At 38.0% G+C, this 26,128-nt stretch overlaps 1 protein-coding gene across 10 annotated transcripts in view; it reads left to right on the top strand.

The window, feature by feature from the left end:
* The window catches only part of CDC42BPA (CDC42 binding protein kinase alpha), a 150,709-nt gene that overhangs the window by 31,292 nt on the left and 93,289 nt on the right, over positions 1-26,128 (top strand). For all 10 annotated transcript variants that reach the window (XM_052687179.1, XM_052687223.1, XM_052687214.1 and 7 more), the window contains 4 exons: positions 12,641-12,732; positions 18,633-18,716; positions 22,555-22,650; positions 23,324-23,472. In XM_052687179.1, coding sequence (XP_052543139.1) covers positions 12,641-12,732; positions 18,633-18,716; positions 22,555-22,650; positions 23,324-23,472 — 421 coding nt within the window. The remainder of the gene's footprint in view (positions 1-12,640; positions 12,733-18,632; positions 18,717-22,554; positions 22,651-23,323; positions 23,473-26,128) is intronic.

Raw genomic sequence — 26,128 nt, 5'->3', positions numbered from 1 at the left:
GTTTTCTTTAACTGTTTGTGGTTACTTGGATTTTTCTGACCTGTTTTGTTCTTTGCAGTTCTGAGCACTGCAAGAGAGCTGGTGAGTGTCTTATCCCCTAGGATGATCAGTATTGCTCCTGAAGACTTTTGTGCTAAAGACTTTCTGTGCTGCTCTGTGGTTCTGCTAGGCTACATTGTTATCAACAAACCCTTAGGAGGTTTGCAGTGGGGAATAAGCGTGGGGGAAGCCTGTAACATTTTATAAAGACACTTCTGTAACAGAGGCTTTAATAACATAGATATTAAAGGATGGACAGTAAATAAAATCTGATTAGAGATTTTGGAAATGCTTCAGCTTTGTGATAACATAAGCAGCATTTAGAATCCCTTAGTGCTAGCTTTCTGCCTTCTTGTGTTGAAAAGCATTGAATTGAATTGAAAATGTGAACTTCTATACAGAATGTTTAAATTTGACATCAATCCATTTATTGCAGTTACTCACGCAGGCCCTAAAGAGCTCACAGTCTAGGTAGAGGCCAAAGAGTGGTGAGCTGGAAGACTTATCTGACCTGAGGGAGAGAAGAGAGGAAAGACAGGTGGTGTGTCTGTTTTTCAGGAATCTTGGTTCATGACAAATACAGAACAAAACTAAAGAATGTTTGTAGGAATGGTCTCCAACATGGGGAGTGTTCAGAAGTCTGTAGACAGGAATAAAGTGATAAAGGCTGAGTTTTTCCTCTTTGTTGTGATGCAGATTGAGTTATTCTGTATTTGGGAACTTTTTTTTTCTTTCAGATATGCTGTTGCTTAGGTTTTAGTTTGGGGCAGTAATTTAGCATTGGGGTGGTAGGGTGGTCACAGGCACTGACTGTTTTACTTTGCAGCTCTTGACCATTGATTTTGGTCATTTATCATGTGACAAAAGCCTAACAAATATAACATTAGCAATGGTTTTTGAAGTTTGAAGAAATATTTCCCACTGAAATCCCCCAGCTGTTTTGTGCCTGTATGTCCTGTTAGCTGCTCATCTCTAATATGTGGTCACAAGATTAGCATGGTCAGGTGGGGTATCTGTAATCATTATCATTGATTATTAAATCTGGTTTTCAGGCCTTTGAGTGGCAGACAAGATCCTCTCATCCTAATTGGTGGTCAGGACAACTACGTATTTGATTCCGTTGCTGTTAATGCTTCCTATGTTAATTCATTTGCTAGTGCTTAATTACACTGTAATAACTACTTGAGCACTTTATTCTGTTAAATATGCTACCATATTTAATAAGCTTAATGCTCTGCTGTGGCTGATTGTACCTGATGGTTTGTATGTTTTATTCACATGAGTAAGTATCCCACAGGGAAGTTTTGCCTGGAAATATTCTGCCTTCCAGCTGTAATTGAATGGATTTGAACAAGCAGAGACAGCTGGGTCCTGTTTTGGTCTTGATTTGTAGGGACCCAAGGGATTGGGAGAGTGGGAAAGAGATCCTGTGCCAGTTGAGTGAGTTCAAATGAGGAAAAAGCTTTACTCCCTTGACTATTCTGCATTTCAACTATTAATGCAGCAATAGAGCCTATTCAAATAGTTGTATGTTCTTTGTGTTTTTGTAAAAGAAGGCTTGTGTACTTAGGTATTGTCTTTTTTGAAACATAATGTCTTGCTGCATAAAGCACAATTTTCCAGGTCAACCACCCAGCTTTAATCGTAAGATCTTATGAAGTGCAGGAAGGAAGCCGAGAAGTCCTTACAATAACCAAGGAATAACATGCTATTGGAAGTTCTTTCATGGGAACATTCACACCATAATTAAAACAACAGCAAACAAAACAAAAACCTCCAGCATGACAGCAGAAGCAGGTAGCTGAGAGTTTGAACTTGAATCTGACTACATTTAGAGAACTTCAAGTCCTTCTTGTGTTGGTATTTTGTAGTGGTCTTGATGTGTAACAGAAGTTCTTTCAAATGGTGCTGTTGGAGCAGGTTCAGAGGAGGGGCACCAAGATGATCAGAGGGCTGCAGCACCTCCTCTGTGGGCACAGGCTCAGAGCTGGAGCTCTTCAGCCTGGAAAAAAGAAAGCTGGTGGAGGCCTGATGAATTATGTACCCATTATTTTTAAACGTAGAAAAGAAGATGGTAAGAGTAGGCAGCAAATACCTTTCTTTCAAATGTAGCAAGAAATTTCTTGCATTGGAGTCATTCAGATTTAGGAATGACTGTGAGTTGTAGTCTAGCTGAATTAATGTATTATTTTCTCCTTGTCTGTTTTCTTCTAAATGTTAGATACAGCACAGTAGCCTTAAAATGTTCTTCTGAGGTTTTTTTAATGTAGACAGTATTGTACTTCAAATATATAGCAGATATATAGAGCTTTGTTTGACATTGTTAAGCACAGTGGCCTTATGGTACTCTTTTGTGACTACTTTCAGTCTTCCAAGGTCTTGCATTGATGCTATATTTCCTGAAAGTAGTGTTTATCCTCATTTTATATATTGATATACACAGAGTTTCCCACCCTGCATTTTACTAAATCTTTGAGGTTCACTTGTACCTAATGAATTTTATTCTGCATTTGGTGACTCTGTAAAATTGATTTTTTTTTACCCGTATTTTCTAGCATTCATTTTTCTTGTGACTTAAGCATATTTCTGAAGTATTTTAATACCTGTAATTGGAATCCATGTTGGTTTGTTTTTAGAGTGCAGTTTCCATTGAAATATTTATATGAAATAGCTAAACTGTGGTAATGATTGAGAACAATAAATGCTTACTAAGAGCTGTGCAATAACCTGCCTGGGAAATGTGATTGCTTCATTGAAGTAACTAAACGGGTATATTCTCTCTCTCTCTTGATAACTTGTGCATTTGTATATAAATTGAAAGACTTCTATGCTCTTCCAAAATATCATTTATTACTTTTTTGTGTGTGCATTGTTTTTTCCATGGCTTTTCCTTTGGAGTTTCTCATAAACAAAACCTTTGAGATAACACTTGGCTAAAAAGCAAAGAATTTTCAGCGTTCACTGAGTGTTTTATGTATCTAAATAAATAGGCTGTAGTATCACAGTTTGCAAATAGTTTCTCCTTTGTTGCATCACATACATATAGGACCCTCTCTTCTGTCCATATCCAGAGGAAATTAAAGCACAGAGCAAAGAAAGCAAAGAATATTATGGAAAAATACCTTGCATTTGGAGATTCAGAACTGTTTGTATTGAGGTGAATTTTTCTCTATCAGTTACTTTGAAGTGAGAACAATAAGAGGAAAAAAAAAGGACTGAGAGGTTTGAGGTGTCCTTTCTGATGTAGAGTTGGGGATACTGAAATCAGAGCATGTTTCATGCAACAGCATGCAGGGCAATGCCCTGTGAGAACCCCTTCATCTGCTGCGTTAGGAACTCTAAAGGTTTAATTTGAGGCACCCCTTACAGGTGCTTTGAGAACCTTTTTGTTGTTTAGGAAAATGTTTGTGCTACTGTCAAAATCAAGATTCTGTTAGAAGTTTTTATTAATGGCTATTAGTGATATTTTTGGAAGTAGCAGTAGATTTCAGTGATTCAAAATGCACTGAAGGTTGAATAATTAAAGTTGCCATGAGGTAAAATTGCAATAAAAGATGATCAGCATTATTTGACAGTGATTTCTTAATCAGGAGGAAAGCAAAGCTGATATTGTAGCTGAGAAATAGAGTGCTGGATCTGGTGCACAGCTGTGTACTTGGCCCATTTGGGAAGAGCCAAGATTTCATCATGCTCAAGTCAGGTTTATTGTAGGCAGTTCACGTTCGAATGGTACTGAACTTTAAATGATTTTTTTTTAATTTTAATTAGAAAGGATTACATTAAAGCTAAGTTCTCTGAAGATCAAGGAGTGCTGATATGTTATTAAAGGATTGTTACTAAAGTCATAGTTGAATCATGACGTAAAATCGTATTTTGTGAAATAAATGAAACTACTTGTGCTTTTATGGTTGTGCCAGTGCATAAGAACCAGTTGCACTGCTCAGCTTGCATACAGAGAACAAGCAAGAAGTGTGCTGTTATGCTACAGTGGAATTAATATGGGGTGATGGCATTGAAATGGTATGGGGAGTGGCATATATAGACTAAGCTGTGGAGGTGGGAAAACTTCTGTGGTGTTAGGAATGGTGCTGCATTTTGTAACAGGAACTTGAAATTGTAGAAAGCAGTCAAAGAAACTGCAGTAGTGTATTTTTTTGTTATTGCACTTAAAGACTTGATGCTCAGAATCAACATTTAACGTGCTATATTAATGAAGTGCTGTACAATTTCATTGTACTATTTCATTTTTGCTGATTTCAGAGCAGCCTATCAGACATACCAGTCAGTGTAAAATAAATGCAGGCAGCATTCAAAAGTCAATTTATCTGATGACAGAGTGATAACTAAAGGAAAAGAATTTCTTAGATGTATTTTGAACTTGCTTTTCATGTTTGAACTTCAGTTAGCTCTGAGGCCTGGATCACAACTGCATGACTTCAGGCAGCAGCTTTCATTTTAAACCTGTTGTCCGTGGGGCAGAATGAGAACTGTAACTGTGCTCATGTGATACTTGTCTTCGGGAGTTCTTCTGACTGGGACTTTGGAGAACTGTTGTAATGCAAACATGAATAACAGCATCAGTGAAATACACTGTCTGGGGTGTACTCATGTGGTTTTGAGCAGGCTTATGCTATGCTTATAAAGAGGAAAGAAGGTATTCTGTTACATGATATGTCAGTTCGTTTGGTGGGTGCTTGTCTCTGACATGCTGTAGAACAGTGTGTCTGCTATTACAGCTTGACCCTATTATCAGCCTTCTGCTCCGAGGCCCTTGCAGCTTGCTGGGATGGGTCTGAAATAAAGCCTAGTGAATACTTCAGGGTAAAAGCACTGCGAGGGAAGACAGAAACAAGACTCAAATGATTCATGTGCTCAGATTTGGCAGGTGTGCATTTTTACAAGTTTTAAGGGTATGTAGGTGCTAAAAATATATAGCTACACAAACAAGTCATTTTAGCGGAGGGGAGTTTGTGAAGAATCTGATCACGCCCATTATTCACAAGTCTTACAGCATATCCTTTAGTTCAAAGAGATTAAATGAGTTTGTACTACTTTTTCTTGGAATTGAAAATGAATGAAGTGAGTTGCTCATGTAAGTCAGTATCAGCAAAACATTAAATGTGACCAGAGTATATTTTCTTTACATAAAAACAGACTTTAAAGTTGTAAATGAAAAGGAAGGACTGTTGTACAGTTCAAGTACTTCTTATCTTGCTGCAACTTAATAGAAAATAAGTGGGAGCAAAGCCTTCAAAACTAGTTGTGGTAAGGGGAGAAAGGAAATGTACTGGGAAACTGGAGGAAGGGTGGTGGCAGGTCTTCATTGCCAGCGCTGGGACTTCGGTAGAGAGACTTCTGCTGGGCAGAAAAGAGCTAGGAAGGAAAGGGAGGAAACCACAAAACTAGCAATTAGGGCTGCGGAGAGAGCTGGGCTCAGCTGGCGGCTTCTGTGACTTGCAGGATGAGGGAGTGGGGGTGTGCTGGTGAAGAAGGACAGCCACGAGCAGACTGACTTAAAAGTGAGTTAAGTGTGGGTGTGGAGAAACAGGAGGTGGCTGCATGGTAAAATGACATGGGGATAAAGCAGAGTGATGCTGAGTGCTGGTTCTTGGGGTGGAGATGGGACTGAATAGCTGAGATGGAAAGCGATGGGATGAAGAGTTGCAAGAGGGAAGAGGTGAAACTCATCTACTTGTGTGAGGAAGGGAAAGTAGTTCATTCTGCAGTAGCAGGTGTTGGACTGAAATCCTTAGCGTTCTTCTTCCTTTGTCTTCAGAAATCAAATGGAGGACTCTTAAAGTGCTGTGAAATGCTAAATAAGCAGGTAGCTTATGGAGAGAGAATAGCAGGCTGCAGCACAGGCCTTTCAGTTGCTGAGCAGTCAGTGGTAGGTGGGTGCCTGCCTTCGGTGGGCCCAAGTCACTGCCTTTGTTTGGGTAAGACACTCCTATGTTATTATGGTATGCAGCAGAATTTCTAGAGGTTATTTTTAATTTTTATTCAGATGAGCAAATTATCTATATTTTGAGTGACTGTTTAATTAAGAATGCAAAATCATGCATGCAGAACAAAGGAAATAACAGAATTAATGATGCCTCCGCAGCACCCTCGAGGGGGCTTTACAAGCATCCTTTGTGGTTAGAAAATACCACTCTTAGAAGGGAGATCTGTTATTTGACAGGTGCTTGTTCCTCTCCCTCTGTTGTTTTTTTTTTTTCCCCCACTCTTAGAAACTTGCTGTGTGGTTGCACAATTTGTCTCTTGAATAATAGTCTCACATTACTCAGTTAGTTGCCAACTCATAATCTTCATGAAGAGTAAGGTAGTATTTTTCAAGAGATTAGTCATTAAATGGTGATATCTTCTTTTTATGTGATAAAATCAAGGACTTAAGAGTTTATAAATTCTAAACAGACATTAAAAAGGAATACTTCCAGTTTGATTCTTCAGAACGTTTAGTAATTCTAAACACGGGTCCAATTGATTTGAGTGTAAGCATGCAGTGATTTTAGGCAGTCAAATAACAGGAAATTCAGTTATGTCAACTACTGAGGAATGTGAGTTTCATCTTGTCTTCTTAGACAGTATGAGGGATAGTGCCTAAGCAGCATTCAGCTTTACAGGCACATGACCACCTTCTTCCTCTATTAGCCTTTCAGGTTTTCTAAATACCACATGTATTTCAGAGGAATTTTTTTCCCACAGAGGATGGTGACACACTGGACCAGGTTGCCCAAGCAGGGCTGTGGATGCCCCATCCCTGGAGGCATTCAAGGCCAGGCTGGATGTGGCTCTAGGCAGCCTGGTCTGGTGTTTGGTGAGCCTGCACATAGCAAGGGGGTTGAAACTAGATGATCGTTGTGGTCCTTTTCAACCCAGGCCATTCTGTGATTCTATGACATATCTTTTTTTCCACCTCTCTTATTTTACTTCTGGAGCACCTCTATACTGTCTGCTAGGTGGAAGAGGAGTCCTATGGTAAAGACTGCACTAACAGTTGTGCAAGAACTGCATCAGAATTCAGTGCACAGCAGGATGAATTGAAGCTCAGTATTTCATTTTACTGTTGATATAATAATATTTAAACATAAAATACTCAAACTTGTGTGACTTTTTGTCACACAATAGTAACACAAAAAAGTAATGGCTGTATCTCGATGTAGTGTGGAAGGGTTACCCAGACCTGCAGCTAATGTTTTATGAGTGCATGGATTATTTTTCATTTGAGACTTTGGGGGTGGAATAGAACTATTCTTGTATGTTTGGGAAAGAGATTTTATTTCTGTCTCCGATTTTAAAATTCCTGCTGAAGAATCTTTTGTGGTAGCTGCAGCCAAAGATGGCTGGATGGTCTCCAGTTGACCTAGATGAGAACAGATTACTTTTTTTTCTTTTCCCTCAGGATCCAGAATATTGTGTCTGCCTGTACCGTAGCACAGGAATTTGTGGACATACTTCTCATTCTTGGAAAATGACAGATTCTTAACTTGTGCATACAGATGTTGGCACTTAATTGTTCATCAGGAAAATGTTCTGAGGGACTGAAAATTGAATCCTAGCTGTGAAAACTTGAGAAGGGTATTTGAGACTATTTTTTTTTTTTTTTTTAACATAGTCTTAAATAAAGTTCTATGGTTTGGCCATGGTCTGCCATGTTTTGTCCCCGATATGTTCCAAAGAGACAAGAAGCTGCCAGGAAGCTTTCTTGTGCTGCCTTGCCAGTTTTAGTTGGGTAGAGAGAAGGGGATGCTCCATCTCGCAGTTAAGTTGCAGCTCTGCCTTGCTGAATGTCTGTTATTTCTTAAGAGGAGTTGTATTGGTTTCAGCATTCTTATGGAGCATTCTTATGCCTCTTCTCCAGAGCTTTTTGAAGCATCCAGTTGTGGTTTTCTTAACTCAGAACTGCGTTTTATGTATTTTGTAATCACAGCTGATAAAGCCAGTTGAAAATAATTGCAAGATTGAATATGTAAAATACAAACACTTGTAACCTTTCAGGAATTTAGCAGAAATTCAAAGCTGCAAAATGTCTTGAAAAGCAGGGCTATCAGTGTATTCTGCTTTCTTCTTGGGTTTTGTTTTGTTGGTTTTGTGTTTGCAAGAACTGGTAAGAGAAATCCAAGAGCCTTCTGGGAGTGTGTTGAGTGACAGTGTCTCAGGTTGTGTGGGTTTTCTCCTTAGTGAGGGAATGCCCTCTGTGTATTTTTATAATGATTTTTTTAACTGGTGAAGGGGAGGAGGTTCTCTTTTGAGATGGCAAGCAGCTGCTTTTCCATGGCTGCCGTTTTTGTTGTTGTTGTTGTTCTGTGTTTCCTTCATAATGAACTTGCATCATTTCTGTCAACAGTTTTGATGGATACAGCATTTAGTTTCTAAATCTTTGGCTTACTGAGGTTTGTTATATGGAGCAGTGCAGTGGCCAGAAGCCTGCTTTTGCTGTGTGACACCTGGATTACTGAGGAGGAAGCACGTTTTATCATTCCTTGGAGAGGCAGGGCGTAGATACCTTACCGAGACCTGCCAGTAGAAGATGCACACTTTCATTGAAGCTGAGTTAGTTATCTGTCCTGCTTACCAGTAAAATAACCTTGGTGTCAGTGAGGCACCAAGGAGAATTTGGAATTCCCTGACATTGTCCCATTGTGTTTTATTAAATTTATGAATCAGTTGTGTGTTTTCAGTTAGTTGCAGCTCCAGGCCTGCAAATGTTCAGCACTGTCTTTAGACAGTCAACCTGATCCTCATCTCACTGGGTGTAATTTCAATCATAAAGCAGCTCCAATCCTCTGCAGTGCTTTGCTGGGGAAGGAAAGGGTCAGTTGCAGATGAGAGAGAGAAGTTCTGCCACACCAGCCAGAGGTCAGCCCTGACAGATGAGAATTTCAGGGCTTGCTCTGCCCAATCTCTGCAGATTGGGAACTGGAGAGAAAGAGAACAAGACAGGAAGACTAACTTTGCAAATGAGATTCCAGTACTGCTCTATTTTCTGTGTGTGTTTTTGTGTTGCTTTTAAAATTACTATTGATTGTTGTTTGTTATCATGCGCATTTATAATGACAGTACTAAACTGCATTGGGTTGACAGTGTTGCTGTCCTCCCCATCTGCTCTTCAGGAGGTGGGCTTTTATTTCCAACAGTTTAAAAATTAAATCTCTTGGTATTAAATATTTCTTAGCACTGCTTATAGAATGCTTCAACTTGCACCTTGCCAAGCTTTTCAAGTTTGGTGTCTCTACTTCAGAACCCATACGAGCTAGAATGCGTGCTCCTCAGTATGTCTGGTTTGGCAGAGGGAGCCCTGGTGGTTGGCTTAGCGTGCTGTTAATGTTTTTACTCCAGGTGAAGTTGCTGGAAGGATTTGAAACAATTATAGAATTCTTCTCATACTATTGTTTTTTGACCAGTTTGACTGCTTTGTAAACGGAAATGGAATGAATGTCTTGAACATAAAAGGTGAGGAACAACCCATAGAGACTTAAATTACTTAAAATAGTCATGACAGGTTCACCTCATTACAAAATAGCTTAGCCTAGCTTCTAGTGTGTCGGTTTCCCTTGAGGCTGAGTTGTCAGATGGCTTTTTCTTGCTGTATGTAATTAAGTGTAAGGAATTTTTGCCAAGAGGATGGTGGTTCAGTTTTCCCAGGCAGATCAAGATCCAATGTGTTGGCCCGGTTGGGTGGACAGTGTTTTTTGTAGGGCAGTTCTTACAGATAAAGACGTATCCCTCCATCTCTGTGGCAATAACAACAGCATGTGGATATTTTTTAGAATAACTATCTCTATGTATGACTCAGCATCTTGTGGCCATAAATGACATACTGGCAAATCCATAAGTTTTTATATAATGAGATTGTGGCTCCTGCTAAATTGAGAATCTCTGAGCTGAATGAATGTACGAGCCAGGGAGCATGCTGCCTGTACTGCTCTGCTGCTTGGGAAGAGAGAAAATTCAATTTGGCATAACAAACTGCTGCTCCTCGGTGCTTTGTTAGGAGTTGTGAAAAGGGATGTGGGAGGGGTGTATGGGAACTGCAGAGTCACGGCCTGAACCTCTGATCACCTGAGGCGAGCCATGAGCCAGCCACAGGAGCTCAGGTGAAGGCAATTCACCTGTGCTGCTGGAAGGGGTGGAGCCTGGCTGCATCTCTCCTAGACCTATTTAAGAGCTGGCTGCCAGTGGGGAAGGATCTTGTCCCGAGATCTGCTCTGCTGGTGTTTTGTGGGTGAGCCCAGGATAGGGTTAAGCTTTCTATCTATTCTCTTTCTGTTGTCATTATCTGCTTTGCCAAACTCGCTTGTTTGTTTTGTAATTATAACATCTTAATATTCATCGATTATACAAAGGGGAAGAGCTCTGCTTTTCTGTTCGTTGAATGAAGCGCTGAAGGAAATGCCCACCCTTCCCATGGCACCTTTTGCTATTGAAGAGCTGCAGACAGGCTCTAGTATTCATCAAGGAAACTGCAATTCTCTGATAAAGGGGCTGTTATTTTCTAATTGTTAATTTGCTTATGATTCTGTTAGAGGAGATGAGCATGTAAATAGAGGAGAGGTCTGTATCCCCAAATATTTAAATTCAGGAACCTTTTATATTGCAGGGACCCCTTTCTAAAAATTGCATTTAGAAAACTACTTCCTGACCTTGGGGTTTTCTGTCTTCATAACAGCTCATACAGCATTGCCAGACTAGTTGCAAAAAATCTGCCCGTTAACCTCATAGTCCGCAGAGTGCAGAGCTTGATGCATGAAATTGCTGTCTGAAGATGTGCCTTCCAAGACCCTTGACCAGGCCAGATTTTCTGTACTAAAGATTGCTGTTGCCACAAAAATATCAAATGTTTGCACAGTAGACAAACAACGTTGATGATGAAGCACTGACCTTTTTTAGAACAAGCTATTTAGAGCACATTCCTAGGGCAAGTCTCTTTTGCTTTTCTTGGACTGTATCTTGCTTCCTAAAACTGCTGGCTATACATTGACATGTCTGTTGCTAGAGAAGATTAAAAATATTGAAGAGAAGAGTTTACTTCTGCTTTTCTGCTAGCACTGATACTACAAATCATTAAACCAAATTCAAGCATATTTTAGTCTGTTGTGTTTTACTGAATCAGTTTTAATGATGTTTATTTTTCCATTGTCCCTATGGGAACCCTGGAAGATTCCAAAATGTAATAATTAAAGAATGACAGGCCTTTCCTTACAATATAAAGTGAGAAAGAGTTTTGTGGTTTAAACAGCTATGCTGTTGCTTGTTAACAAGATATTTTGCCTGTTACTCTAGCCAGGCCTATAATGGTCAAAAAATGTTGAAGTCAAGAACGACGGGTTTGTTTTCAATCAGTTGTTTTTCAAGTTAAAAGACTTTACCGACTGGTTTTAATTTGTTCAGTAGTGTTTGTCAGTAGTACTAATACTTGTGTTAAATCGCTCGTGTTCTCCCAGTGAAGGAGTACTTGTCACTCGTTTTGCCTATTCTGAGACCTTTATTCTTTTTTATTAAGTTATGAGGAACTGATTTTAAGTTTGAGATTTCCGTGGACTTGAGAAAAGTACTTTGTAAAATTTACACCTTAAAAGAATGCCTGTGCTTTAATTGTCATAAATATTCTGAGTGAAGCAATTGTAAGTTTAAGGTAAAAACATTAGTTTATTTTACGTGCAAATCTGTGTCTTGTGGCTGTGTTATTACTGTTTGGGCCTAAAACTTTTTTTTGGTCTATTTCTTGAAGCCGAGCTGATGTTTCCAGAGCTAGAACAAACAGAACTTGCTGTTAGAGAGTTGATTGTTTGCATCTGATGTATCTTAGAAAAAATTAAGTTCAGATTTCTTGACCTCTGTGTCAGCTTGTACAGTTTTTGCTGCACTGCCAGGGATGTTAGGAAAGAAAAATGGGGCTGATTGGAAAATTCTAAAGAACGCTGTTACTTCTGTAGTGCAGTGATACCAGTTATGTTATAGCTTGTATGGTCAAACTATATGAGAATCCAGAAAAATCTTATTAACAGATTTGGGTGGATGGGCATTTCTTGTTATGTCTTGGGTTCTTCTGCTCATTTTATAGATCAGCTTTATACCTGTGTGGTTTTTCCACTTTCTGTTCTTGCTTCCAGAAGCTAAAAATTAACTATTATGTGTTCTTGAAGTTGTCTGTAAAACTGTTGCATGACGCAGACTCAGGACCAGCGCTACCCAAACCGGTCATCTTTCATCTGCCTTCTAATTTTCTATCAAATTACAAGAGCTGTTTGGCAGGGAAATGAATAGCATCCAAAGGTCAAAAGGGAATACCTCAATACATTAAACTTTGCTTATGCAGTAACAGATAACATGAAACAGAGGTGCAGTGGACAACTGTGAATGTAGAAGACTGTGTTGTTCAGTGGACTGTTTTCTACAGGGCAAAAACACCCTTTCACTCACAGCAGTTACAGCTTAGTTTTTATTAGCTATTATTTCCAGCTTTGAATTCGCAATATTGCATTATAGCACACAGGTATCTAAGTCTGTTGTTTTCAGGACTCTAATTACATCTATTTTATGCTACTGTTATGTTGTTTGTTACTGTTTTTTAATGATTGATATTTCTCTTTTGTTTCAGCCAAACCATTTACATCTAAAGTGAAACAGATGCGACTACATAAAGAAGATTTTGAAATCCTAAAGGTGATTGGCCGAGGAGCCTTTGGTGAGGTATGTATGTGAAATAGGCAGAAGGAAGGATTTGAATATGCTTTTGCAGGGCTGCAGCGCTGAAGAGAGACAGTTGGCAGCCCATGTATCATGGCCATATGTACAGATTTTACGATATGCAGACGTAATGGATGATATAGGCCAACCTAACAATTGATGCAAGTATATTTGGTTTTGTATATTCTCTGATGGCTCATTGTAGTTTAAGTCTCTTAAATTTTGAGAGGAGGTGTGTATACATGGGGTGAGCGACAGCATTTCAAGCGTTTGATGGTAAACTATTAGCTTGACTGTAGTTCTTTCTAGTCAGCAGATGGACGCTGCCAATTTACTGGCAGTGTAAAGATCTAGTCTTTTCTAATCATACCAATGACTAAACTGTTTTCAAGAACTTAAGTGAACAGATGAACTGACATCCTAGGAACACAAAATCTCTCTATTCTTGTCACTTTATTTCCTTGACTTGATATTTAAACTTTGTTTTTCTCCATTTCTTTTTACTATTGAAGTGTAAAAGGCTTTTGCTGCTTCTGATTGAACAATCTCTTATTTTAAAGTTGTCAAACAAGGCTGATCATTACTAGGTTTTATGGACACTAGGAGTATAAGAATATACAGGCTGAGAAAGCCTGAATGAATAAATCTTACTTTTCAGCCTCTGCTTCTTGATACTAAGTATGTGTACTTTCCTCTTCATGCAAGGCACTATTTATGTCAAAAGAACGTTATATGTAAGAGCAGCTGATTTTTTTTTTTTGTGGTCAAATGTGCTAAAATGGGAATAGTATGTGAAGTCTGTGCAGAACACACACTTATTTGCCTCAAAAAATCTAAGAGCTAAAAATCACAGTTTTTTTTCTTCTACTTTGGGAATTGTTTTTCAAACTGTGACGTTCTGAATGGTTTGAGAGCATCTCTGAAGGTTTCATGGCAGATGAGGAGCAGTTGCTTACAGCTTTGCTAATCTATTTGCTTTGTGTGAAAATCTGGCTTTGCTAAGCTATGATTATGGAAAAATCGCATTTCTGTAGTTAGTTATTCAGAAACAGATTTTTCTTTACTGTAGTGTATATCACTGCGTGCTCTGATACCTTAGTGTAAATGTCATCACTGGGCAGATGTAAAAATGACAATGAAAGGGTAGCTTTTACTTCATCACCCTTTGGTTGTTTTTGCTCTATCTGGACTAATGATTCTATATAGAAAAGATTAAAGACTATTCTATGAATATTATCCATTCATGGATAATTGGTCTTCAATCCTAAGCTTTACCACAGAGAAAATGCTGGATTCACCATTTTGAGACAAATATTTCTACGTAAAACAATGACTTTTCTCGTTACTGCCATAGCAGTTGCAGCTTAGTTCATGTACAGATCACATAAGATGCAAGAAAAGTCGCTGATGAAAGCACTTTCTTGTCAGAAGAACCGTGTGTAAAACCTGCCTTGTATCTTGTTTTTGTCTGCTGAATCAGCATCAAATCAGCATAGCGGCTAAACCACAAAAAAAAACCCACCAAAAAAACAACTCTGTAGTGCTTTCTTAAGCTTCTTTGCAATGAATCATACCATGAATAGTGAGAGCTTAACTTTCCCCATCTTTTTCTGGAGACTGTGCATAATGTGGTAGTTCTAGGAACAGTGTTTCTTTGTAATGCCCTAACTGAGAAAGACAGCTTGATTGTGAAAATCTTCAGTAAGGAGAAAACTTGAATTCTCTCAATGAAAACTTGTTCTTACATGTTCTTAAAGTAGGACTTCATTAATGCTTGTATTGATATATTTTAAGTATATATTACTTAAGTTTAAAAACAAATTTCAAGTCTGTCTTAGGCATCTGCCTACGAAATCAAGCTCTGTGTGAAATTACAGCAATATTTAAAGAAGGGCAGACAAACTTTACTACTCTTTTAGACACTGAATACTATCTTAATATTCAACTGTGAAATACTTTTGTGATGCAGTAGATGATAATAGTTTGCTGAGACAGATTAAGAAATCTGGAAAAAAAGATGCTTTCTTTCCAGCCAACTGTAAAGGAGACCAAAGCTAATCCAGGTAGCAAGTCTCAGGCTTTTACCCCACTCAATGTCTTCAATTTGCATACTCAATAAATGTTTCCCTTCTTATTTATGCAAGTTTGATGGAGAAAAGTAGTTTAAAGATGGCTTACAACTGTAAGAGATTCCTGGTTTTCTTTTTCCCTTAAGTCCTTAGCCTGCTTGCTGTCATTCTGAGAATGCTTCCTTTTTGTCAAATGAACGATGTCTACTTTCCCTCTCCATGTATACATTTACTTCTTTAAGATTTTGAGTAAGAGAGCTGTCTTTAGAAAACACAGATGTCTTCCTGATGTGGACTTCAGGTGTTCTCATTGTGCTTTCAGCACGTTGTTTCACAAATTTTAATGGACAACCCTAAGCGAGAAGACTTTGTGCTTGGAAACTGAAGGAGGCTGCTAGGGAAAGTAAAGAGCACTGCTGATTCCAGTAGGCAGTTCTTACTGGTGTCCCTTAGCAGTATAGAAACATCCTGAATTTTGGCATCCAGTTATGAACAGTAACAGTCTTCCCCAGCCATCAATCCAGAGGTTTACCGTAAGACTGAATCTGTAAGAAAAGCTGGAGGAGAGCTGTGCTCAGATGATGTTAATTTCTCAAGAGAGATGAGGCTGTTAGTTCCCTATATGTTCCTTTCAAACTCATTTCCTGGGGGGCTGCCTACTCTTCATCAATCAATGCTGGCCTTCCCCTCCCCTCCCTTTGTTTTTTTCCTTTTCAGTAGTAGCTTCTGGCCTAGCTTCATGATATTATGCATAATTATTATTTTATTTTTAAGATCATTACTTTTTGCAGCAGAAGATATGTGACTGGCAGAATAGCAGACAGTGCTGCTGTTTGTGGGAAGTACAGAAAGCTGTTGGAGGAATGAGGAAAAAAAAATATGGCTAAACCAAAGTGTTTACATCAGCACATACCAATAATTTTTGTTGAGCTGCTCACAGGAAAATGTAAATTAAAAAAAAGCAAGCAAACAAAACTTCCACCACAAGGAAAAATATATATTTATCGAGTGTCCAATCTTAGTAAATTCCAGTAGGAAGGCACTTCAGGACAACTACTTAGGAATGGCTCTTCATTCTTCTGTCTTGACAACTTCTTTGGGGAAGAGAGTACATCAAAACAGCACTCAGTTTTTGTGCATTTATAGAAAGAGCATATAGAATGTGTGTGTGTATGTGTAAGCACTGTGGTGTCTGTAATCAGCTTTCAGACTTTTTTGTTACATTGGACTGTTCTTTGTTAAGTGTCAGATCATTGTTTCACAGTCAAATCCTGAGATAAGCAGTTTAGAGTTTACTTCCATAAAGCTCTGAGACACCTGCAAAAAGGTGTTGTGATTACCAAGGAGTCGTGATGTTTTTGATCTGGTCTTGTGTGTACATAGTGACTGTTGATATGGAATAACATTAATGACTTCATGAGCTAAAAGGCTGCCTCTGGTTGTAAACACAGCTGGGAAACATGAACTCGTTTTTATTCTTTAGTCACTGCTCAATACTGGTCATTCTAGGGTACCAAATCCTCAACTGTGTGAAACCCTGTCCTTTAGCTGTTAACCAGAGGCAGCACAGTGACTCCTTTGGTTGTTTCCAAGTGAGTGCTGTACAGGGCACTGCAATTTTAGATGGTTATGAGATGACTGTGTGTAATTCAGAGACTAAGGAATATAGTTTTCTGGGGGAAGAACCATAGCAAATGCACAAAAAACCTTTCACTGAGCAAGGCAATGAAAGAATCCCAAAGTTGGGTTAAAAATCCCTGTGTTCTGCCTAATCCTCTGCCTGACTGTCCTACAATGTCAGTGGTGCTGGAGGTAAAAAACACTCTCCCTGCAAGCAGCAGCAAGCTTGTTAACTCTTGGACCAACATGTTTATTTTTCTCCACAACAGTGGTAGAATCCTTTAAGGTGCTTAAGGCATAATTATGTATTAGCTTCATATTGTTGAGGGCATCTATGTCATCCAAGGTAAGATGGAATTTAAATGCTGGCTAGTTGCAGCATTTCTCTTCCTGCCATTTCTCATTAAAGCTGATACAGAGATGGCTTGACAAATTCCTAGCTGGTAAAGTAAAAAGAGACTGAAGGTTCAAATTTTCGTAGCAGTTCATGTATCACTACAGAGGATTCATCTTTTCCTCCTGTGGAAAACTATGATGCTCAGTACGGATGTGATTTATGAAATAACATGAGATTGTCTAACAATCCACTTTTGCATTTCATATTCGAAAGTACCATGGAGGGATTTCAGGTCTGGACATTAGCCTCAGTTTTTATGCTTGCAGTAGCCTCTAAAAATGTCATCTCATAAGCTAAACATGTAGGTAGATCCAGTACCTTTTTCTATTCTCTTGCTTTTTTTTTCTTGCTTCCAGCCCCCCAGGCAACAGGTCAGCAGCAGGACTGATAATGCATTGCTGCCCATGTGGAAAGTGACAGCTGCTTTGTCAATGACTCTGTACTAAGCAGAAGATACACCTCTAGGTATACTTAAGTTAGACATCTGATTAGTGCAGTTCTGCTAAGTGTACTTTTGGCCTATGTATGAAGCTGCAGCAGCTGATGACACATTTGAAGGTGGTGGAAAGATGTTTGTGGCATGTTTTTATGTTCTTTCTGTTATCACTGTTTTCACACAGACTTAGTTTGCTGATTATGAAAGAGGCAGAAGAAATGTAGGAGTCAATCTTGTTTATTTTTTTTTTGTAACTGACCTGCAGGGTGAAGATGATGATTTGGGTGAAAGCATGCTGGTTTGTAACCAAGTGTGCACAGAAATGAAGTTACTTCCTGAAGCCTTAGGGTTTATTTGAAAGGGAGTAGGCAGAATGGGGTAGTTGGGGAATGGCTGATAAAATGTATTGCTAATGGAGCTTTTTCTATAATTGGGATGGTAATGGAGTGGGTCAGTCTCACTTTGATTGGCAGCTCTGAGTGTGTGAAAGATTGATAGACTAAGACTCATAGCTTTCTTGCCTACAGAATCCTGACAGTGAAAACATGTTTATGTAAATTTCTTCCACTACCCTTTTAAAAATCTATCTTAGCTTTTAATATCATCAACCCATGCTATAAATTTCTTAGAAAAAGACTAGGTCAGTTCATTTTGTTAATATATTATGACATGTGCCTATGATATGTAATCTTTAACAGACAATGAAGAGGAGCAGGGCTTGTATTTCTTAAATTTTGCTTTTCTGGAAGATGTGAATTTCAGTGTTTTGGTACCACTGACAAGAGACATCATAAAAAGGCTCATTGAACTTCAGGTGGAAAAATGTGAAGGAATACCTAACCATGTCTTCAGAGAAGGTCTAGTGCATTTTTTGAGATGAGAGTAGAAACTGTAGCAGATCTACAGTCATAATTTTTGTCAAAAAACCTAAAATGTATTGTTTCTTGGTTTTATGAACTGACTACTAGATCGTTGTCTTTTCTAGGCAGGTCTGTAATTTAAAGTGCTGTGTAATACTGGAAGCAGGAGTCCAAGAAGATGAAGTGTACAGTCCTTGGTAACTTCATGCAGATGATAGAGCAAAAAGTGCGATAGCAAGAAATAGCGTTGTTCATCTACAATCGCTTGGAAACAATGATGTTTGATGGAAGGGTGATACGTAATGAAAGCTTGAAATAGAGTTGAATCTTTTCCACAATAAATATGCTGTATTGCTGTGATGTTACTCTTTCTGGACAGTGATGGTATGGTACTATGCATGGATAATAAAGTGTAAGAAACACTGAAGAAAAAGAACTATAACACAACATCCTCAAGATTTCCTGAAATGAAAAGCAATGTCTTCTAATGTTTTAGCTTATCCTTCATTTATCTTTTCCAGGTTGCAGTAGTAAAACTGAAGAATGCAGATAAGGTTTTTGCCATGAAGATACTTAATAAGTGGGAGATGCTGAAGAGAGCTGAAGTAAGATTAGAGAAATGTTCTTTGTAATAATCATGTACTCTCTTACTGTTCTGAATTATTACTTCTTTTTCAATAGAAAACCGTGATTATAGAGATTAAGGAAGTACTTCAGTACTCAATGACAGTATGAAGATTAACTTTAAAATAAGCTTAAAGCAGTTTATAAGAAAGGTTGGTGGCACAGTGTCTTGATTTAGGTGGGGTTGAATATGGTATCCCTTTTATGCAATTGCCCAAGAATTACCTACTATGTGAGCAACACTATAACGCATGATTTTCAGTAGTCTTTAGTGGGTATATCTTTGTGATATAATGAATTGGTGAAGCTCAAACTCCTGATGCATGAGGTCCAATTTTTAGATTGAAAAATTAGAAACAAAAGTTTCAAATTAAGTTGAGGACGTAAGTTCATAAAAAACACAAATTACATCATAAAAACATCAATTTGCAAAACTTTGGGATGAAAATTTCCTTTTACAGCTTAAGTCAGTTCTGTGTTCTTAAAATACTCTTCCATTCGCACTGCTTTGCCGTGGTTTTTGACTTTTGATTCCACCTTCAGTACCTTTCCCTGGATTTTTATGGAAGGTTTTTTCTTATTTAAAGAAAAAAAAAAAATGCAGTCTGTAACTGAAGATGGGTGTATATTTTCTAAACGGAACATGTATTTGACTTTAAATTGCATTGAAATCCTTCATCTTTGCATAGTGAAAATAAACTGCTTAAAAAAATAGACTTATAAAATTCAGTAAAAGCAAAAATGTTGCTTCAACATCAATGGGAAACCATCACACTTGAAATAATAAGGGAAATTATGCAGAAGGATTAAAGCCAGTTTCTTATGTTTGCTCATCAGATCCTGTATCTTTTAATGAAAATGTTATTATATGAAGAGGTATGGATGGCATGCAGACCAGACTATTGTTAGACATACATAATGGGTTTCATCTTAATTAAATTATTCAGGTACTGAACAATATTAATGTGAAGAGGTATTTCTCGTTAAGATGTGTCTTTATTGTAGGTTTTATTTTAGTGAAAAATACAAGACCAGAAAGAAAGTTCCATTCTATTTTCAGATGTCTACTTTTCAAGTTAGTTTAATTGCCAATTCTTTCCATTAAATCAAAGTTATAAATAGATTGGCAAGATTTGCTCTGTGAAAGGTATTAAAAATACTTTTCCCTTGAGTCTAGATTAATTTCTGAAAGTCTGAACTGTTAGCCTAAAAAGAATTACAGCTCTGTTTTTCCACGTATTTGTAATCCATGGGCATGCAGAGGGAGGGAGCCATCTGGAGGGAAAATGCATTACAAGGCATGATGTGCAGCAGCTATAACCTGTCACTCATGATGTCGATGAATGAATTGCTGTCATTACTTCTGGAACAGTGATGACTCATTTTGGCTCTATTAGCAATGTGCTGCATTAACACAGGAATACATGGGAAAAATACACAGTTCAGGAATATAAGCACATAGGTGTATGTGTAAATGGTAAAGTTGTTTGTATTATGCCTGTATTGTCTTCATGGGAAGTGAGACTCATTTGTGAAAACACGGAGTATGTGTTAGGAGGTTTGCGAATGCCAGATTGAAGTATTCACTGCAAACTCTGAGAGGGTGATTGTATGCAAAAGCTTCATTACAAGGAAGTTAAATGAGGTATGAGGGCACTGTCCTCTTTTGTATTATAAAGAGCAGTTTTCCGAATGCTTGCCTGTGACAATTCAGATGTGGTATAGAGCTGGACATTACCGACACAAGGGTAACCTGAATGTCTGCAATGGCTTCCTGTTGTGTTCTCAGGATGCATGAGTGCATTTGTGCCACACCAGTGGACAAGGAGAAATGGCTTTAAGTTGAGGGAGGGAAGATTTAGGTCGGATGTCAGGGGGAAGTTCTTTACTGTGAAAGTGGTGAGGTGCTGAAACAGGCTGCCCAGAGAGGTTGTGGATGCCCTGTCCATCCCTGGAGGTGTTCAAGGCCAGATTGATGGGGCCCTGGGCAGCCTGGTCTAGTATTAGATGTGGAGGTTTGTGGCCCTGCGTGTGGCAGGGGGGTTGGAGCTTCATGATCCTTGAGGTCCCTTCCAAACCCAGCCCTTCTGTGATTCTATAATGTTGAGATAAAGCATTCAGTCTTATCCCTATTTACAGAGGTTTCAGTAAGACTGGAGTCATTACATTCCAAAAGAAGTCAGACTCCAGAGATGTATATTGAGTCTATGGAAGAAAGAATAGAGTTTGCTGTGATCTCTTCCTTTCATCCATGAGAAGGTATTGCTTTGTCCTATGCTCTGGGTGTTGTGATAGAAGCCCTCAGCCACATGGTTCTCTGGCGAGCTAGAGAGGGGAGGGCACAAATGCAAATCTTCCTTTAGGGAATAGGTTCAGTCATTTGGTTATGTTAAATAACTGTATGTCCTTGTGCAGACAGTGTTGTATTGATATATAAATTGCTTTTACTGAAGCACTTACAGCTAATCTAGAATTTTCTCTCATTTGGAAGCAGTGTAAAGGCACAAAAAAAAAGCATGAATTTATACAATTGAACACTTAGAGTAATTACAGGAACCACTTCTACTGTCTTTTTTTGGCCATGAATTAACTCCAAGTCCAGGAACCACTCAGACTACTCGGCTGTGCACTGTTTCAACTGATCTGCTGTGATAATAGCTGTTGTTGTTAGCTCTAGGCACGTTGCCCAGATGTAGGTGTCTAGGGTGCATGAGGAATACACAGCCTCCTGTTAAGTCATGGCAAAAACAACTGGAATTATATAACCTCTGAATTGTGTAACAGCAAGCAGACAAACTGCATGTCATCCTTGTGAATAGTTTGTGGTATCTCCTTCTGAAATATCCTAAGAGCTTATAAACAAGGAAGGAAAAAATGTAACGGAGGCATGAGCAGCTGTTCTTCCTTCTGAAGATCATCCTCTTTCTCCTCCTGTCTTCAAGTCTGCTTTTTGATTAGTAACCTTTGACAATACTTGTTTAAAGTATTTAATCAGATTTCAGTGCTTTATCTCATGCATTGTGCTCTGATTAAAACATAGCATATTTCTTTTCCTTATTCATATTCACTGTATTCACCAAAATGAGAACTGTTACAGCTTATTTGATTGGAGGAGGAATGTGATTTGTTCTGAAAGTATTCTGCATGCCTCAGCCTAAAAGGCTGTTCCACTCTTTGTTCTTTACTCTTCAATCTCACAGCCAGCAATAACCGTGTCAGAGGTCTGGGATGTCTTTTGTTTATAGAAGTGAAATTGTCATTCTGTAAAGTTCTTCCTGTTGAAGTATTTTATTCACTTCTTAGGGCAGGTTGCAGGACTTCCATTGAATTAAAGCAGCCTTGTTGAATTGTTTGTTTTTGCATTTCATCTTCCTCTGTTTCTTATGAAACTGTGTTCCCCTCTGAGGAGATCCTTAGTATTTCTTGCTGTTCATGTTCTTCATCTGTTTAGCATGAAGGCATCTTTTGTCATCTTTGATTCCTTCCACTATATCAGAGTGAGAGACTGGTGGCATGATGAGATGAAGACAGAAGGCTACACGTTCTAGTTCTTCTGTCCTATTCAATTTGTAACACCTTCATTAATCTTTATCAATCTATTTAATTGTACACTGAATGATAAGCAGCAGCCTTTTCTCCCCTTGCATCACTTAGCTACGTAGTAGTAGTATAATTTCACATTTGAAGAAAGTGGGCTTTTCTGACGTTTTAAGAATTGGATTTTTTTTTCCATGTGTGATGTTAAAAAATAGCCAACTTTTAAAATGCTTCTTGGGTATTTTACTTAAATGCTTATAATAATTATTTTTTCCCCTTCAGACAGCATGTTTTCGAGAAGAGAGAGATGTGTTAGTGAATGGAGATAACCAGTGGATCACAACGTTACATTATGCGTTCCAGGATGAAAACTATTTAGTGAGTTTTGTTTTTATGTATGTATTAACAGGAATTCACATTGTTGGTTGTGATTTGAGAGACAGACATAGCTTACTAATTGTGTGTTCTGGACCATGTAAAACTTACGAGCAACTGTGATAGGATTTAATTGGATAGCTTAACTAGATTAACAAAAATGAAAGTGTTTACTGACTTAAAATTCTGTTTGACTTGTTTTTATACGGTAGGTGATAAGAACAGGTCTCATCCAGCTTAAATTATTCTGTAATCTATGGATTAAATGACCATTTGAGCTTGTAATAATTACTGTAACATCCTTAAATCTGTGGGATTTTTTTTCTCTTGGAAGGATGGCACTCTCATTCTGTAATATTTTGTGAAGTATTTAAGACTTGAGTATTTAAGTATCATTACTGTGTTTGACAGAGGAACGCTGGGCTGAAGCTAATAATGTTTTGTTGTGAGATTAACTGTATATGGATGCATATAAGTAAGAAAAAATGCACGAGTAGGTTAAATGAGACTAAAACAAATACAGTTCTTGGAATATACTAGCATCTTGGAATTTGTAAAGCTCATGGTGATTTTTGTAATTAATAAGTTAATTCTTATACATCAATAAGGTTTTAGTTTCAAGTTCACTCAGTAAATTGTTTCTTACCTTTGTTTTCTTATCTTTCCCACACCAAAGTACCTGGTTATGGATTATTACGTTGGAGGAGACCTGCTTACATTGCTCAGCAAGTTTGAGGACAGATTACCTGAAGATATGGCTCGTTTTTATTTGGCTGAAATGGTGATAGCCATTGATTCTGTGCATCAGTTGCATTATGTCCACAGGTAAGCAATTTTGGTTCCAGATTCGTGTTGGAATTAGAGGGAATTACTTTCTGGAGTAAAAATAATTCCCATTAAAGTGTTTAAGCTACTAACAAGTATTTACCATAACAGTAAGCATGACTGCCTTCATCTTCTGAGTATTGAGATCTGTTGATAGTCTTGTACCATCTGATCAGAGACTTGAGTGAGGCGATTTCACGAGTATCCTGCACTGGATCTTGCACATGTGTTGAAATTGATCCTTCAGTTATAGAAGCAAAACTGGAAACCTATTTGAAATGTGTCCATCTGTGAGCAGGTTTATTGAAGGATTAGATTTTGGTTCTTGGTTAATTTGTTCAACCTATACAAGTTAGAAATACACTATTTTTGTATACTGCTTTGGGTTTCTCACACCCTTCACTGGCATATTCTTCTGAACTTAAAAAATGTCTTAAATGAAATGATGACAGCATTTCCTTAAATAGGAGGAAGCACTTACCAATGTACAGCTAAGTACCACTGTGTATATTAAAGAATAATACCTTTTGTTCAAAGGAAATTTTTAAGTTGCTTGTCCCTCACATACCTGTAGGCTGTGTTTGCTTTTTCTGTAAACCTAGCATCATCTTCACTTTGTTGTATCATTCTCTACTGAGTTCCATGTCAGTTCTTTTAAGCTGAGCAAAGGATTACTTTACAAGAGGCAGAAGTTTTAAATACACTCTGAATAAACTTACTTTTGTTGCTCTGATGGAAATCAGTGGGAAAACTCAGCTGCTTAACCTGGGTCGTTAACCTGGCAGAACCAGCTTTCTTGATAGGTCTGTTAGTGTCTTTTGTCTGTACTGGGCAGTCTTGCTGTTACTGTTCACATTTCTCTGATTGGCTTCAGAGGAATGGATTTTTTGTATGTTTTTGTTGTTTGCTTTGTTCAAAGTTACAATTGGCTCTGGTTTGCTTTCTGTTCTTTGACGTTGTGGTTTTTCATCAAGGAGCAATACCTAGAAGTGCTTCAATATGAGACTGATGGTAAGCTGCAAATGGCTTTTCTGGAATATTTTGAAGTCTGCTAGTTTTGATGAAGAGCTATGTACTCACTAAAGAGCTGTTTGTGATAATGCCTTTTGGAGAAGCCCAAGCCAAGTATTTTCCTTAATGGGTTTCTTGAATTTTGAAGATTTCTACTGTATATTTCTGACAAACTGTTTCTGTGTTTGGGATGTAATCTGAAAGGCTTTGGTATTCAGTTTTAATTTGGATCTAGCATTTCAAATGCATTTGTTAGTGAACTGTTGACATGCTTCTGTTACCAGGTGGAGAATTCCCCACATGCTACACAGACTGTTTTAACCAATAAGCCTGCAGTAGTAACTTTTCTGAGGAGAAAATCTCTCATGTAGGTTTAAAGTTTGGATAGAATGTGAAGTAGAATTGCAGTCCAAAACAGCATACTAGTTTTTATGCCTGTGCATCTATTACTTTTGAATGCTTAACAAAAAAGCCTAAGTGAATTCTGTTTGTTTTGCCAGTGAGATTCCTATGCTTACAAACCAAATTCTAAATGTGGCATTTTGGCCCTTGGCACAAGCAGTCTGCACATTTCATTGTTAATACTGCTGTTAATACGATGCCTATTTCTAGGGGAATGTTTTGCAGAGATTAAAAACGTGGTGGGAACCTGAGTATATATTAAACAATCAGCCTCTGAAAAGTGACCCCTCTAGTATTAGCAGGATGTTTGCAAAATGTTAAAGCAAAAGAAAGGAACAGAACACACATGTGAATGCTGCTTACACTATTGTACTGAAGGTTTAGCTCTGTTGCCTCATTCTTTCTGGGAGCCTGATGCATGCAGCAAAGGATGCAAGCGAAATGAAAGGGAAAATACTATTAGAAAAAAGTTATGTAACAGCTGTGATAGCTGTATGTAGATGAATTGTCAATATCCAAAAAGTTTTGTACTGAATTTTGTGATGAGCTAGAAATCGTGCCTTAGGCACGCTTCTCTCAAGCTTATTGGGGGGGAAAAAAGCCAACCATACAGTGAGATAGGAGATTGATTTATTTGTAGGGTAGCTTTTTTTCACTTTTATTAGCTTTTAAAATTAATAGTCCAGTAGTCTCAACCGTAAGGTTTTGAAATAATTATCACAGTTTTTGTTCTGGTTCTGATTTCTGATCAAATAATTCCTGTGAACTAGTAGTATCCTTGTAGTATTTTACTTGATAGTTAAATGATGGCTCAGAATGTTGGCAATACAGCATTTCCTTTAATACACCTCTGAGCTTTTGCTCTTGTGATTACTATATGACCTTGACAGCTCCAAGATTAGCTTTCAAAAGAAACATCATGTAAGTATACATGCAGGTGCTTGCGATGAGGAAGAAAGTAACTCTTATTTCCTTGGGAGTTTCGTTTAAGCTTCTACCTACCCCTGATACTTTAAATGACTAATTTGAAATATTGAAGTCATGCTTCATTGTAGGCCAAGGTTAAATATTATCATGAGCTAGTTTTCTGCAAATTATACTGTCAGGCAAGGCAAAAATTACTTTTATTTTGGCATCAATAAGATTTATTTTGAATTTTACGGGTTTTGGCGCCTTCTTTTGATTTTCAACTGAAAAAGCCTCTACAGGCATCAGTACTAATTTCAGTTTCAAGATTTTGTTG

Source organism: Tympanuchus pallidicinctus, unplaced genomic scaffold (assembly GCF_026119805.1).
Source record: "Tympanuchus pallidicinctus isolate F22 unplaced genomic scaffold, pur_lepc_1.0 scaffold1, whole genome shotgun sequence".
NCBI lineage: Eukaryota > Metazoa > Chordata > Aves > Galliformes > Phasianidae > Tympanuchus > Tympanuchus pallidicinctus.
The sequence above is the reverse complement of the archived record's forward strand: the minus strand, read 5'-3'. Positions and strand labels throughout refer to the sequence as shown.